Consider the following 15,481-nt stretch of genomic DNA (forward strand, 5'->3'; position numbering starts at 1 on the left):
ATTTGTGAACAAATAAAATAATTTTTTTCTTTTTTTGAAAATGTTTTCATTTGGTTTTCATCCCTTGAACACGAACGATACCAATATTGATGAAGTGTACATCAATATTGATGAAATGATATCAACATGATTAGCAACGAGTAAGAAGAGTAAACAAGCATGCAATCTTCCTAGACACTCTTTTAGCATTTCTTACAGATTTAGGTATAACACTCATTTTTTACTACTTTTTATTTTTAAATTTACTTGATTTCGTATCTTACTAATTCTTAAAAATTCAACAATGTTTCATAAAGTGCATATATTCAAAATTAAATTCTTTAATTGATATCCACAGCAAACATCGTCTAAAGTTAAAGTGTTAACCCCCCCTCTCTCGTTTCTACTTATGTTAGAAGTCGTATTATTCATATCATACAGCAATATATTTTTAAATAAAAAAGGAGAAATTGTTATCTATATATACTCAAGGTGAATCATAAAGAGGTATACAGTGCAGGGCTCGTAAAACAGCCCGTCCTCGACGGTCAAAAATTCTCCGCGGACAACGAATTTCTCGAATCCGACGTCCGTGGACGGCCATTTTCCCGTTAATGTTCGTGATACATTTTCAATTTTTGTTATGTTACGAGAGTCTTGTAAGTTACAAGGCAGCAAAATGACCCACAATACAGCAACATACTGCGCATATATTGATGTTTTCTCTGCCTGGGAGTACTGCAGCGGTTGAGAGGGGCTTTGCAGCAATAAACTTACAAAAAAACACAATACGTACTGGTCTTGAACAAGATGCTTTAAAAACAATTATGAACATCTACTTAAATGGGAAACCTCCATTCAGATTTCTGTGCAGAAACCTCTGTAAATCATTGGCTTGATTGTGGAACTGGCAAACGTCATATTTGATTCATTTAAAAAACGCAGTACCCTCGGATAACTTGACATTCTAGATAACCCTTGTCATTTAAATTATTTCATAAAAGAAATACTGGTTACTATTAGTAACCTAGTATTTCTTTTATTACTGTGTAATGTAATCCTAATAACGACTAATTCATTGTGCAATTTATATAAATGTTTGTAATAAATAGGAGAAAATAATTTTTTTATTTATTTAAAAGCGACGGGTTAGCTTCAACGGAGGACGGGTGCATTGCTGGACGAGCCGTCCTCGGGGACGGGTAAAATTTCTGAGTTTTTTCGAGCCCTGATACAGTGTTAACGCACTATATATTAACATGTAAGATCTGTATGTTTCTTGCAACAGAATTGCTTGAAATCATGATAAGTTTTATTAGAGGCGTTCTATGTGTGACCCTTTAGTCTCATGACACACATTAAAACACTAATCCATTTCTGCCCAAAGGTGGTTAAAAATAATGATTTTGCCAATCGCTTAATTTTCACCCATGAAACAATATTGTATGTCAGGGTAAACAAGAAAATATTGTCTTTTTGGAGAACATCTTTTTTGGAATCTCAAATTTTCAGAGCAACGTGGGCAAGATTGCTTTAGAGAAAGTTATAAGAAATGCTGAAATCAATATCAGAGGCAACATATTTTCAAAATCTATTCAAATATTGGCGTATGCGGATGATTTAGACATCATTGCAAGAACTGTTCCTGCATTAAAAGAAGCTTTCCTTTCTTTGGAGCTTGCTGCTAGGGATATGGGACTAATCATTAATACCGATAAGACCAAATACATGCCTGTACTTGCTAAATTAAATTCTAGTGAATCCTATCTGGAGATTGGTTCCCACAGGTTTCAGACTGTTCAGAATTTTACTTACCTTTGTTCAATAGTTACTGCCGACAATAACGTAGACAATGAGATTCGGAGTCGTCTAAATTGTTCAAATAAAGCTTTTTATGGTTTAAAGCATTTTTTCAAATCCTCTCTTTTATCAAAAAATACAAAACTTTTACTTTATAATACATTAATTAGGCCAATACTTACCTATGGCTCTGAGACCTGGAACCTAACTCAAGCTAGTGAAAATAAAATTGCCATTTTTGAGAGAAAAGTTTTGAGGGTCATCCTTGGTGGGATAAAAATAAATAATTCCTGGAGAAGACGATATAATACTGAACTGTATAAAATCTACAGAGAGCCAGATATTGTGAAATTCATAAAAATAAATCGAATGAACTGGGCAGCTCACAATTTCAGAAGGAATGATGACTCAAATTTAAAGAAAATCCTATTACACAAACCCCTAACGAACAGGAAAAGAGGTAGACCCAGGCTGAGATGGCTGGATTTAGTTGAGACTGATTTCCTTACTCTAAAGGAGAAAAACTGACGAACAAGTGTCAAAAGTAGAGAGAAGTGGATTCGAATTCAAAGGAAGGCACTGACCCACCCTGGGCTGTCTAGCCAGATATGATGATGATTATTTTTGATTTATACTGCATTGAAACTGCATACTTCTTTATGTATGACCCTGATATATATAAATATAGCTTGCTTTTAGTTCTTTTAAATTTGAATAGCGATATTAAAACAATTTTGAGTTAAAATCATTTATTTACTTTACTTTTTTATTTACTAATTGCTATTTATATTATTTTTGATTTACAACTTTACTTTTTACTAAACTCTAAATGGTGCTACTCTTTTTTTAAATTTATTCTAAATAGTAGGTACTACTTTTATTTGTATTTTTACTTTTTGTATACATTATAGTGATTATTTTTCGTTAATTTTTAGACCTGGAAATCATTATGCTAAATTGATCTGCTACAACTGAATTCATGGAGTCAAACATTTCTGATTGGTCTGATGGGTTTCAACGAATCTCGCTTTGTACCCATATTACTGCTCTGAAACTCTTTAAAAACTTCTTGTTTGTAGGCAAGTAAAGAGCTATAGTTACATTTTATATCAAAAATGTTTTGTATTAAGTATACCTAAAATAGCTAACTATTTAAACTTTTATCTTTGTAATTTAATGTGGGCATGACATGAAGGTATCTTCATGAATTCATGGTACCTTATTGACTCTGCTGGAATCAGCAGCTTTTAGCTAAATCTATGGCAATACATAAGTTAAGTGCAAATATGAGGGAATAAAAATGTGCATGGACTAGCTGCTTTGTTTGTCCTCTTTACTCTCAGATAGTGAATTAAATAATTATATGGCATTCAGTCTTTTAAGTCCAATCTGTCTTCACTTATTCACATTTCAGGGCTTCATGTTGACTTCTGCCTTCATGAATTCTATATTTTGTAGTTCCACATTGTCTTTGCTACCTTCAACAACTTTGCTGTTTATCCATTCTTTTAAGTACTATATGCATACATAGATTATGTAAAATATGTGCATATATTTTTGATTTATTTGATTAAAATAAAAACTTTATGTTATCAAAGGTTTAATACTGTTTCAATATTTACATCTCCTTTATTTTGAAATAAAACAAAGAAATAAATTTGCTCTTTTGTTCCAAAGTGAGTTAGAAAGCTTTATATAGTGTTCACCGCACCTGTTTCCAAGCTTTTAAATGCTTATTACTATAAATGCTTATAACACAAAATTAAAGAAAAGTTGCTAAATATAGTTTTTTATATATGTATATATATATATTTATAAAATTGCATTTCAAATGCTTTGGAAGCAGGGTTGGCGTTTTCGCGTTTTGGACATCATTAACTGGTTTTGGGCAGGACACGTGGGTTTTACTGTCCTAAACTGGGTAAAACTGTCCAAAACCTTGAACTTTGGTAAAAGGTAAAAATTCTATAGGTGTAACCATTGTACACATAATAATTACATGTATCAATAAATATTTGATATTTTTTATACAATTTGCTTTAACTTATCAAAATAATATAATATAATAGGAAAAGGTTTATAATTTTTAAACCTCCATAATTCATTGAACAACAAAAGTGAATACCTAATCCTTTAAATATAAATATGCTTTTAATACTGATAAATAATATTTTTGCATAAGGATAAATAATGCAATATTAAAAAACAATAATTTTTTTTAAAAAAATACTAAATTTGTTTAAAAATTAACCTTTTATTTTTCACAATATTTTTTTTTAAAAATTTTATAATTTCTGCATCACAGGATGATAAAAAAAGACATCTATTTTTTAAAAAAATTGCTTTTAAATATAAATATATTAGTTTAAATTGAAAATACAAAATAACTGAAAAATGTCCTAACAGTTTTGAAGGGCATAACATCAGTTTCAGTTATTGACACTGGTGATGTATCACCACTATGCTAAAAGAATTGAACATGAATGAAATAACAGTATTCTTGAATAGTACTATAGGTAAATAAACCTGTTTATGACTAACCAAGCACTTAGTCCCTAATAACTTAACCTGTATGGCAAGGTCCAACTTCAGTTATGTACTATTGAATGAGAGGACCAATTGAACTTGATTACTGATTAATCTTCCTTTGTTTAATGTTTAATTTGAAGAGTCAAACAATATTAATAAAGCATTATACTTTTAAAAACAAATATTCTGTAGTAAATTTAATTATCAATATGTTATTAGTTCTATGTTTATTTTACCTCTTAAATATTGTTCAGATAAAATTGTGACATAATTTGAGTAAAAGGGTTTTGGACAGGACGGTTTAAACCAGGGTTTAAACCATGGATTAATCCATTCTGTCCTAAACCTTGGCAACCCTGTTAGGAAGGTTTGAATTAGTTTATCAAATTATAGGCTCAATTTATTACTTTCTAGACTCCTCCCTAGTTTCCTTACCCACAAGTCTTTGTCTGCTTTTATTTAAAAAAAATTAAAAGATTATTTGTCTGAACAATGCTGATTCGCAATAGAGTGCTTTAAATGATACAAAATATGTTTTTCAAATATTGCAAGAAAATAATTTAATATTGGAAAATTTAAAATATTGCAAAGCAATCCCAAAAGAAGAAAATAAGAATCTAGAAAGAAAAAAAAATCACCACAGCCATTTAAAAGTTATTTGTGAAAATGTTATTTGAAATAAAACATTTACACAATTCTGGAATGTTTACAAACTGCAGGAAAAGTCAATGCATTTGTTGAGTTACTAGTAAGCAGACACATTAACAGATTTCCTGGTCCTATATGTTAAGTTCGTGTATGTTAATAATGTTAAATTTGATATACATATTTGTAAGAGTTAACTCTCATATTTGAATATGATTAATGCATCTTTATAATCTTTTTATTATCATTTTAGCTGAAAGCAATGAAATTCAAATTTATGATTGGAAATTGAGAGAATTGTTATGGAAAAGTGCTATTTTTGATAGTTGCACCATACATGGCATTAGAATTAGTAAGACATAGTTTATATATAGTCATTTTAAAATTTTGAAAAAAAATCAAAAGTCATATATTCTTATCTTATAATTTTATTGCAAAAATTATTTATAGCATTTGATATTTAAAAATTATATCTACTATGGTTTTAAGTTCTTTTTTTAACGTAGGCAAATTTAGTGTGATATCTGTTGTAGAAATTTTTCATGTTTAGAATTGTTTTTGTCATTATTTTTCTTTCTAAGTATTTTTAATTAATTGGGTGCTAAATTTTTGTTTTCCTTAGATTATGTTTTAATTTGTTGAAGAAAAGTAATCTCCATTATCAACACCTTAACTACCAACTTTGCACCAGTGCAAGATGCTACACTAGAGTTTATATTACACTAGCATGAGATTGCCAACAAACATGCTAGTTTGCTTTGCACATTTTTTCTTACATAAATTTTTGAATTCCAATGTTAGCATTAGTGAAATATTAAAACAAGGTTTTTAGTTACCATAGAGTAAAACAATAGTCTTGCAGGGTACTGTAATTTTTTTATAAAGATACTTAAATCGTGTTTCAACATTGTATTTTAATTATATATTTCAAAGTACAGTAGGGAACCGATTATCCGGAACGATCGGGACCATCACTATTCCGGATAACTGATTTTTCCGGTTTTCTGAATCGCTACAAAAAGCCATTTTTTTATTGTTAAACCCAACTAAAATAAATAAAAAATTTGGAAATAATCTTAAAAAGAAGAATAAACGATGAAGTAATACACTGATGATTATTTCCTTAATGATGGTAAGGTGAACATCTTTAAAAGAAAAATATTGTGAGGAAAATTTTTTTTTTTAAATGGCGGGAAAATTTATCGAATTTCGTTCCGGTTTTTTAGTTTTCCGGTTTTCTGATTTCCGGATAACGGGTTCTGTACTGTAATGTTATTTTTAAATTATTCAAAAATTGAAAATTACAAAATTCAATCAAATCATTCTAAAAAGTTCTCATTTCTAGATTTTCAAAAAAACAAAAAAACAAAGCTTCTTTTTTAGTGTTTGATTTTGATTTGCAATTTAAAGAACTTTTTTCAGTATAATTTGTTTATGTCTTCCATGGGAATATTACAAAATTGTTTTGTTTCAAACAGGAAAATATTTATATCACAAATTACTAGTAAAAAGATATAAATAATTACTATAAACTCAGGATTTTGTGATAAATGTGTTTTCTTAAGAAATGAAATTCAAGCGATTGCAAATGTTCTTACAACTCAGTGTTAAATTAATCTCATAGAAAAATAATGATGACAATTTTTCTTATTTTCAGGCCAATTTTTGTAGTGCTGTTTCTTTCCCCTGCTAAAAAATGCATCATAAGCTCACGCACTCTTTTTGCCACTTAAACAAATTATTTTTAAATATTCATTTCTCTTAAATTGTATAAATGGTGCAGCATGTATCAAACATTTTTTATTTTCAAGTAAAACTTAAAAATAATATTTTGCAACATTAAGAAAGTGTTAGTTTAATAATTTATTTTTATTAGTATTAGATATTATTAGTATTAGGTTTTATTATATTTATTAAATAGTCAGTATTTTAGTAAATATACTGATAATTTTTTTCTACTAATATTTAAAAAAAAAATTTTTTTTGAATTACCTATAATTAATTTTATATCTGATATTTTTTTTTTTGGCATTTTGATTTAAAATTAATAGTAATTTTTTTTTTTTTTTACTTTTTCAAAGGAAACAAAGATTTTATAGTCATGAATTTATATTTCATGAATTTATAATCATGAAATATATTTATAGTCATAGTATTTATAGAATAGTATTTATAGTCATGAATTTATTTTTTTATGGAATGAATAGTCACTAATTTTCTGGTTGATTCACTATATTTGGTATTAATCTTCAATATTTTTTCTGAAAATTAAGACTTTACCAAAATTAAAAATTATATGAAAATTGTAAAAAAAATTTGAGATCAAATCTTTTTATTTCATTCTATTCAGAACACAAAATCCAAAACTCTAAAAGAAAATAAGGATAAAAATAATTTTTTTTTTTTACATCAATTATAACTATGTCAGTTTTAATACAATTTATAGGTATAAATGAATGTTTAAGAAAACATGTTTTAAGAATTTTTTTTTGTTCTATGTTTAAAATAATATGTTATTGAATTTTTATTATTTCCTATCATGTTATTATTTGGAAATAATTTTTTATTGATATTTCTTGTTGAGAAATTTAAAAAACTAATAATATAATTTTTTAAATTTTTTTTATGAGATTTAAGAAAAAAAAACCTAAAGTATGTTTTTATTTTGTTTTAATGACTTCATATGAATTTTTATGTGTTTTTTTCACATTAATTTGATTTATTACTTTTTAGGTGATAATCATAAATTCCTCGCTTTTGGTGCAAAGCATATCAGAGTCCTATCCTTCATTCTCGACGCTGAAATAAGGTTTGGTTGATGTATTTTAATTTCTTGAGATTTTTTTCACATAAAAAATAAGTCAAGATATAAAATTTATTGAATTAAGTTGATATTGAATTTGAACATTTAATGAGTTAAGTTATAAATGTGCTTATTATTTATTAAAAAACTGATAAATGAGAGAAAACTTATGAAGTTTGCAAATATAAGAAGGATATTTAAAATGTAGTTATAATATCCTAAATTTTTTTTAAAATATAGTTAACACAAATTTATTAAATCTTTATTAAAGATAAAGAGGAAATCTGTTTCACACATTCCCCTTCCCTTTGGCACTGGTTTCAAAATAAAAATAACAAAGCTTCTTTGTTTTCTATTGTCTGGTCTCTTTACAACTAAATATTTTTCCTACATTTAAAACTTTTAAACCTTTACTTTTCAAATTCTTTTCTATCCAAATCATTGGCTTCAAAAATTAAGATGGTAAAGATAAGCATTTTGCTAGCTTTGAAAGCAGGGCCCATTATATAGACCCACAAAAGTGTGAATGATGAAAATAAAACAGATTTGAAAAAAGAAATGCAATGTTGCCTTAGAAAATTGGAAAGAAAATTAATACCAACATTGTTCCCTTTAGCTGGTTTCTTTCTTTCTTTTGTTTTGAAACTTTATTTTCTTTTCTATCTTTTTTTGTTGTTGTTGTTGGAAATATTGCATTTATTTTTTTAAATCTGCTTTGTTTTCATTATTTATATTTTGGTGAGTCTTGATATTGGGTAAATGTTTTGAACTTTGGAAACATGCTGGACTTTTCCTCCTTCATTTTTTAAGCTAGGTTTTTAAGTTGACCAGTATGTTTTCTATTGCTTCACATTATCTAAATTCTCCCGTAGATCCCCTCTGTAACATCCCTTTTCAAAGGGAATTTTCCATCCCTGATTGACGGTATTATAGATATCATTGTGATTAAAACGCAATCAAATGCTAATTTAAAGAGTCTCTTGTTGTAGATAAAAATTAGAATAATTTTTTAATAATAATTTTTCTAAGTATCTCAAGATTTTCATTGATTTTTTAAAAAGAATTTAATACAAATTTGAAAATTTTTTTAAAATTGTTTTTTTAATAAAATAATTTTTTATATTTTAATATTCTAGATTGAATCCCAAGTATGGCCAATCACTTGAGGCCAATCATTTTCTAAATGTTCTGGTTAATATTTGATTAAAAATTATTAATGTTAAAAATCAAACTTTGCCATATAAAGTCATTCACAATGATGGAATAATGATGAATGTTTCAACAGAATTCTATCTTTAACACTATATCAATGCCCAATAATTTTTTCACATATCTTAATAGCAAGTTGTTGTAATCAATAGAATCTATTATGTTATTTTTAGATAAATTTATCGATTGATTTGTTTTAGCTGTTTACGTAATGAAATCTTTGTGTTAAACATTTACCTGATTTTCACCAATTTTAAGTAAGTTTATTAGAAATCGTCTTAGGTTTATTAATTTTTAAGGTGAAAATTTTCACAGTTACTATTAAAATTCTTTGTTTAGCAATATTTTGCTGCCTTGGCATTAACTTTGGCTGTTTGTCTTGCTAACTCCTGATCATATAGTTTTTATTTATTATTCAGATGAAAAACAGGTGTCAATAAAAAAAATAATTATTTAGTAATTGCTATACATTACACTCTTTAAATATTTAAAAACCAATTACATATCAATATTTTTACATTTCTGTTTTTACCTAGGTAAATATGGTTCCTAATTACATTCTTCTCATAGTTAAATTTTTGATTTATGGAGTTTGAGAGTAATAATAAACTAAATTCAAGTTTTTTAAGAGAAAAAGATGCTTTATTTGTGTTGTTACTTTTGCAAACCACTGTTATTTTCACATATACCAAAACTGGTACTTTGTCTATTGTCAGATTGAGTGATACTTATTGTTTAAATAAGTATAAGGAGTTTAGTGTAAGTGTTAAATAATACTTTTGTTTTTCTGACTGCAAGTATTAGAACATAATAAAATGGTAAACCAAAAAAATTTGTGGTATACCGCCTTCTTGCTTAAGGTGGCAGCATGCTTGTCTTTAAAAATCAACTATTTCAGATATTTATTTTATTGCTAAAGCGCTATGAATCTTTACTTAAAGGAAATATTTACCATAAATTATTTTAAATTAATCTTTTACAAAGCTTACTTTGATTTTATCCAATTTATTTTCATCTTAAATTTTCTTGCCAAAAATAATTCTGTTTGTGCTATAAGATAAACACAGTAGCGAAAAAAGCAAATTTGAAATGTTTCCTTCTTTTGAAAGTATTTATTATTAAATTCTATTTTTTTTAAAATTTCTTTTAGTCTAACCCATTCCCATGCCATAAATTTAAAAGATTGGATCCTAGATGTGCAATGGATATGTAAAAAAGAGGAAATAGAATACACTGTTGCTGCTTTGACTGCTCATAATTGCTTAATTTTATTAAATGAATCAGGGGAAATCTTACAATCATATCATTGTGCAGAAAACTGTATATTGTATCCTTTTTCATTTATTTTTGTAATTCGAATGATAAATACATTGAAAATTGATAAAAAGTTAAGTAACAATTGCATTATACCTTACTCATTCACATGCAGTTTTATATAATTTTAAAATTATATGTATGTGTTTAAAAGAAAATCAAAGGACACTCAGTTCTTTTGATCATTATTTCTTAATTTTAGTTGTAATTTTTCTGATGCGATACCAAAGATATCTAAAATACCACCTAAGACATCTTAATTAACGACTTTCAAATGTTAGCTAATTATATACAAATTCATTATATTAAATTATATTATGCAGATAGGATATATTATATTTTTAAATTTAATCAGTGAAATTGACTTAATTTTGTACTTTATATATTTAATTGTTGAATTACAGCTCAGTTTGATTTTGATTCAAAAGCAATTGTTGAATAATACTCAGTTTGATTGTTTTGATGTAAGTTTTTTTTCTTTTTTTTTTCCGTACAGCAAGCAAATTTTTCTTAACATTAAAAATCCAATTAAATTGCGTTTAAACTGTGATAAAAAATACACCAGAATCTGTAAATTATGTTGAATTGATTATGCAGTCTGCATTTTAGTAAGTAAGAAAAATCTTTTTCTGCCACAAACAAGTATTTATTTTGGTTTAAGTAACAAACGCAAACTTAATTGACTGAATAGCCGAAACAGAAAAAGTTATTTTTTTTCTGTTTTGAAACACGAACAGAAAACTAGAATTGCATTGATTCATTAGATTATTAATTTTTTTTGCACTTGAAAATTATTTTAATAATTATTTTTTTTATTTATATTTTGTATTGTACAAGAGACTAGTCTTAAATCAATTGTTTTATTTTTATTGAGGTACTACTACTTTTTATTTTTACAATTAATGTTTTTTTAAAATGCAGATATTTCTTTTTCTTTAATGACATGATCAGATATTCAGCATCAATTATTTCTTGTGAATATCATTCGCTAGTTCTTGCTGTTGGAACTGTTTTTCAGAAAATTCTTATATGGTCTCCCTTTTCTAATCAGAATGATGTTAGCAGAAATGAGCCATTTCACCAATTATCTGGACATCAGGTATTTTGTACTTTTGATTTAAGATTGGTTATTGCATTTCTCAATCAAACTAATTAAAATCGGTGGCTACAGTATTTATGAAAAGTTAATACTTTTTAAATAAAAACTAATGTTATAAAAAAGTGAATATTTAGCCTTTTTTTACACTGGTCGATTCTTAATTTTATTCAATTGCTGCTGTGTTTCAGAATCAAGAAGAGTCATACTTTTCACCTTAGTAAAGGTTGACAAATATGTTAATCACAAGAAATTTTTGTTTTATATCTTGTGAGAAAAGTGTTTTATTATTTCATAGATGGTCTGCTTGTCTGAAACCATTATAACTTGGCTTATAACCTCTAAAGAATGATCTTTACTAGCCCACAGACCAAAGAATATTGAAAGTAAAAAGAAAAGTCCAGCTCTTCGAAAACACAAGTAATGCTGAAAATGCTCAGTACGAGATGCTATAACAGATAAATAACTTACAGGGCGAGCAATATTCTCATTTAGCATATGCGTGCTTGAGTCAAAATGTCATTCTGGAACTATGCCATCTGAACTGTTGTTAGTTGGTCACATTGCTTCCAGTATACCATCATTTTAGTTCTTCTGTTCTGTCTTGACCACCAGTTATATCCAATATTTTTGATAGAAATTAATTCTTTAGAAATATTACAATAAATGCAGTATTAATAAATAATGAAAACAAAAGCAGAAACCAATCATAAATGAAAACAGAAATCATTCCTCCTCACACCCAACTTCAGCAGTCAACCACCTTGAGATGTTTAATAATCTTACCTACTGATTTCTAAATGGTAGTTAGGAGAAGAAGTGGATGCTAACCTGTTTCAAGAGGTACATTTGCTACAATGCTCCATAAAGTTGCTTTTTTCTTTGCATAGGAAAGGGTCTTATCTACCACTGGAAAACTGGTTTACATTATGTCTATGCAACCTAGCCTTTTCCTCCTATGTATATTTTTCTAACAATTATTATAGATGGAGCATAAATTATATCTATGATATATGTCTTATTGTGAATGAGTGTATTCTCCTATAGTGTATTCTAATATAAAGTAAATGTAAAAAAAAAAAAATCAAATTATATTATTTCAATAGCAATTTTTAAAATTTTCTTTTAATTAGTCTGATTATTAAAAGAGTCAGAATCTTGAGTCAATTAACTTTCAGGAACATTCCTTAAACTCATTTTTTTTAATCAATTAATATTATAATAAGGTTTCTAATTGAGACTCAAAATTTTGTTATTATTTTTATAAATTAGCGAAATTGTGTGATGTTGTGTAATATATTTTGTAATAATTTATAAGTAACATTAACAATATTTTCTCACTAGCAAAATTGTTATAAAGAAAATCAAACTTTTCAATACAAAGAAAATTTGTCTTATTATGCTGCTAGTTATCAGGAAAGCTTAAAATATTTATAAAAGGCTTATAGTTGCAGATAATAATTAAAACTTATTGTATTTTTAGGGCGTTATTTTCTCTGTTACCTACAATGAACAACATAAAATCATTTGCTCTACATCTGATGATCGTAGTTTAAGAGTTTGGAAAGTTCACAGTAAAGATCAATTTGCCTCTTCTCTTGAATTCTGGAGAAACTCTACTATTGAATCAATTTATGTTCTTTATGCTCATGAATCAAGAGTATGGAGATCTTTAATTTTAAATTCTTGTATTCTAAGTATAGGAGAGGTAAGTAAAATATTTATGTTATGAAGCAATTGTTCTGTGCTTGATAATTAAAATATATATATAACTGAAGTGTTTTTTATTATTGTTTTTCATTGTTGCAAGAGCATTTGTAAATTATTGGCTAATTCCTCTAGTTCTTTTTTATAGCTCACTCTAAAAACCATTTTGTTTTAAATACTCTAAATGACTTATTTTCAGTTAAAATCGTTAGTGGTTCTGTATTTATTATTTAATTCAACATTTTTTTCCCTTAAGTATTTCAACTAGAGTCAAAACAGACCTTTTATTCAAAAATATGCTCATATTATATTCACTCTAAAAAGCATTTTGTTTTAAATACTCTAAATTATTTATTTTCAGTTAAAATCATTAGTGGTTCTGTATTCATTATTTAATTCAAAATTTTTTTTTCTTAAATATTTCAACTAGAGGCAAAACAGACCTTTTATTCAAAAATATGCTCATGTTAGATAAAATTCAACTAGAGGCAAAACAGACCTTTTATTCGAAAATATGCTCATGTTAGATAAAATTTATTTTACTATCTTAGTATTTCTTTCGAGTTTTTTTTTCTACTTTTTAATTCTTTTAATGCCATGTCTAGGATTTACTCACTTAGTGTCATATAGAGAATGAGATTATGTTATCAGGGATCTCAGACCTCCTATATTTCCTATTATTTTCAAACCACTCCCTTTTTTTTCCTCCTATTTCCTACTTTTTCCTATTTTTTTTTTCAAATCATCTGTCGTTTCTGCTATTCCCCTTTGAGCATAGTGATAGCCAAGGAACAGAAAAATCACTGGAAATCACTTGAATTGTAACTGCACCTGTTTTTCAATTCATTTGTTTTGAATGGAGTGTAGTAAAACATGAATTCTTATTCAGTACACCAGCTTCTGTGTCTGGTTGCCAATTTATGTTCAATCAGAGTAGAGGAGAAATAAAATCGCACAGCTTAAAGATTGTGATACACATGTTTTTCCTTCTGATTTCGATTCATATTTTAGCAAAATGGTGAAACAAGTTAAATTTCAAATAGTATTAATCCCCGTGGCAGAATTGGGGCGACATTGTTGCAGAACATTACAGCGTTTTTGCAGAAAGATTTTTCATTTGGGAAGGGACAAATTTTGGTTTTCCTTTTTGCATAATTTTAAAAAAGAATGTTTTTTTCCCAGTAGAATTTTTTTTCATGGATGTCTTTCTTGCTTATCAAAGAGGAAAGAAATGATCATGATTTTTTTCTTCTCATTTGAGATTTTTAAAGAAATCGGTAATGACTGTCTTTAGCTAGAATTTTAAATTAATATAAAATAAAATATTCAGAAATCACGAGTTTTTCTATAAATTATGTTCTTTCTTTAATTTTTTTTTCTTTAAAGAGCACCATATTTTACATACACTTATCTTAGTATCTCTCTTTTAAAAAGTCCTACTCCCTAGATACGTGATCTATATTTTGGGCGTGACTGCACAGATTTTGCGATTTGTAAATTTATATACAAATTTTAATTCATTATTTCTTAAATTATTTTCGAATTTTAATTTGTGTAATGATTTACAAAATTCGACAGAGGAAATAATTTAGTGCATTTTTCCACCTACAAAATGCGAGAATATCGCCCATAATATTAGAATTTAAAAAATATTACTTTTACAATTAAAATGTTTATAAATTTTTTTTCTATACTTTCTTCTGTAAACACAACGTTTCTGTTACTTTAAATTAGTAACTGTTATAATTAAAGGTATCTTAAAGCAAATATTAGTGCTAGGGAAGTTTATCGCAGAAAGACTGAAAAAATTCTGCCACAAGGCTCTTGATTGTTTTTAATAAATGCTGATATTATTACGTCGTGCAAAGTTCAAATCTTGGAATCGAGAAATCACTCTTTAACATGCCCAATTTGCACCGATATGGTTAATCCATATGGTGTTGTACGACAGTCATTGCTACGAATTTGCACATTAAAAAAAATTCTCAATGTTTTTTTAAAATTTTTTTTATTACGTGTGAATCTCATCATTACATATTTCATAATATGCTTTTTTAATGCGACAATTTCAAAATTTTTTCAGCAATTATTGCTAGCTCTACTGATTTCCATAGGGTTTTTTAAATTCCGGTTATGTCTCAGTTCATATTATTTCTTCACATAAAATTTGAATTGTGCATTTAAATAATCACTTTTTGGCGTACTTATTTTATGCCGATTGTATCGTAAATCCATGTTGTGTTTTGATTATATTTCTGGTAGTTATTGAAATTCACATAATTTTTAAACATCCTGATATATATCTGACAATATGGAAAATTTCAATCACGCATTTGAATATTTAATTTTTAACTCAATGATTTTATTGAATTTTTTTGGCAGTTATTGTTATTGATTTC

The 15,481-nt window shown here is 27.0% G+C and overlaps 1 protein-coding gene across 2 annotated transcripts in view; it reads left to right on the plus strand.

Moving 5' to 3' along the window:
- Positions 1-63: 63 nt before the first annotated feature.
- LOC107446980 (tRNA (34-2'-O)-methyltransferase regulator WDR6) overlaps positions 64-15,481 on the plus strand; it is a 61,607-nt gene continuing 46,189 nt past the window's right edge. Inside the window, exons 1-7 of one of the 2 annotated variants that reach the window (XM_016061785.5) lie at positions 64-204; positions 2,715-2,858; positions 5,207-5,305; positions 7,687-7,762; positions 10,116-10,292; positions 11,231-11,378; positions 12,859-13,083. In XM_016061785.5, the coding sequence (XP_015917271.2) occupies positions 2,759-2,858; positions 5,207-5,305; positions 7,687-7,762; positions 10,116-10,292; positions 11,231-11,378; positions 12,859-13,083 (825 nt within the window). In that variant the 5' untranslated portion in view covers positions 64-204; positions 2,715-2,758. The remainder of the gene's footprint in view (positions 205-2,714; positions 2,859-5,206; positions 5,306-7,686; positions 7,763-10,115; positions 10,293-11,230; positions 11,379-12,858; positions 13,084-15,481) is intronic. The other variant, XM_087165836.1, reaches the window with a different exon arrangement.

This window comes from Parasteatoda tepidariorum, chromosome 6 (genome assembly GCF_982258835.1).
Source record: "Parasteatoda tepidariorum strain Cologne lab strain chromosome 6, Ptep-v5.0, whole genome shotgun sequence".
Taxonomy (NCBI): Eukaryota; Metazoa; Arthropoda; class Arachnida; order Araneae; family Theridiidae; genus Parasteatoda; species Parasteatoda tepidariorum.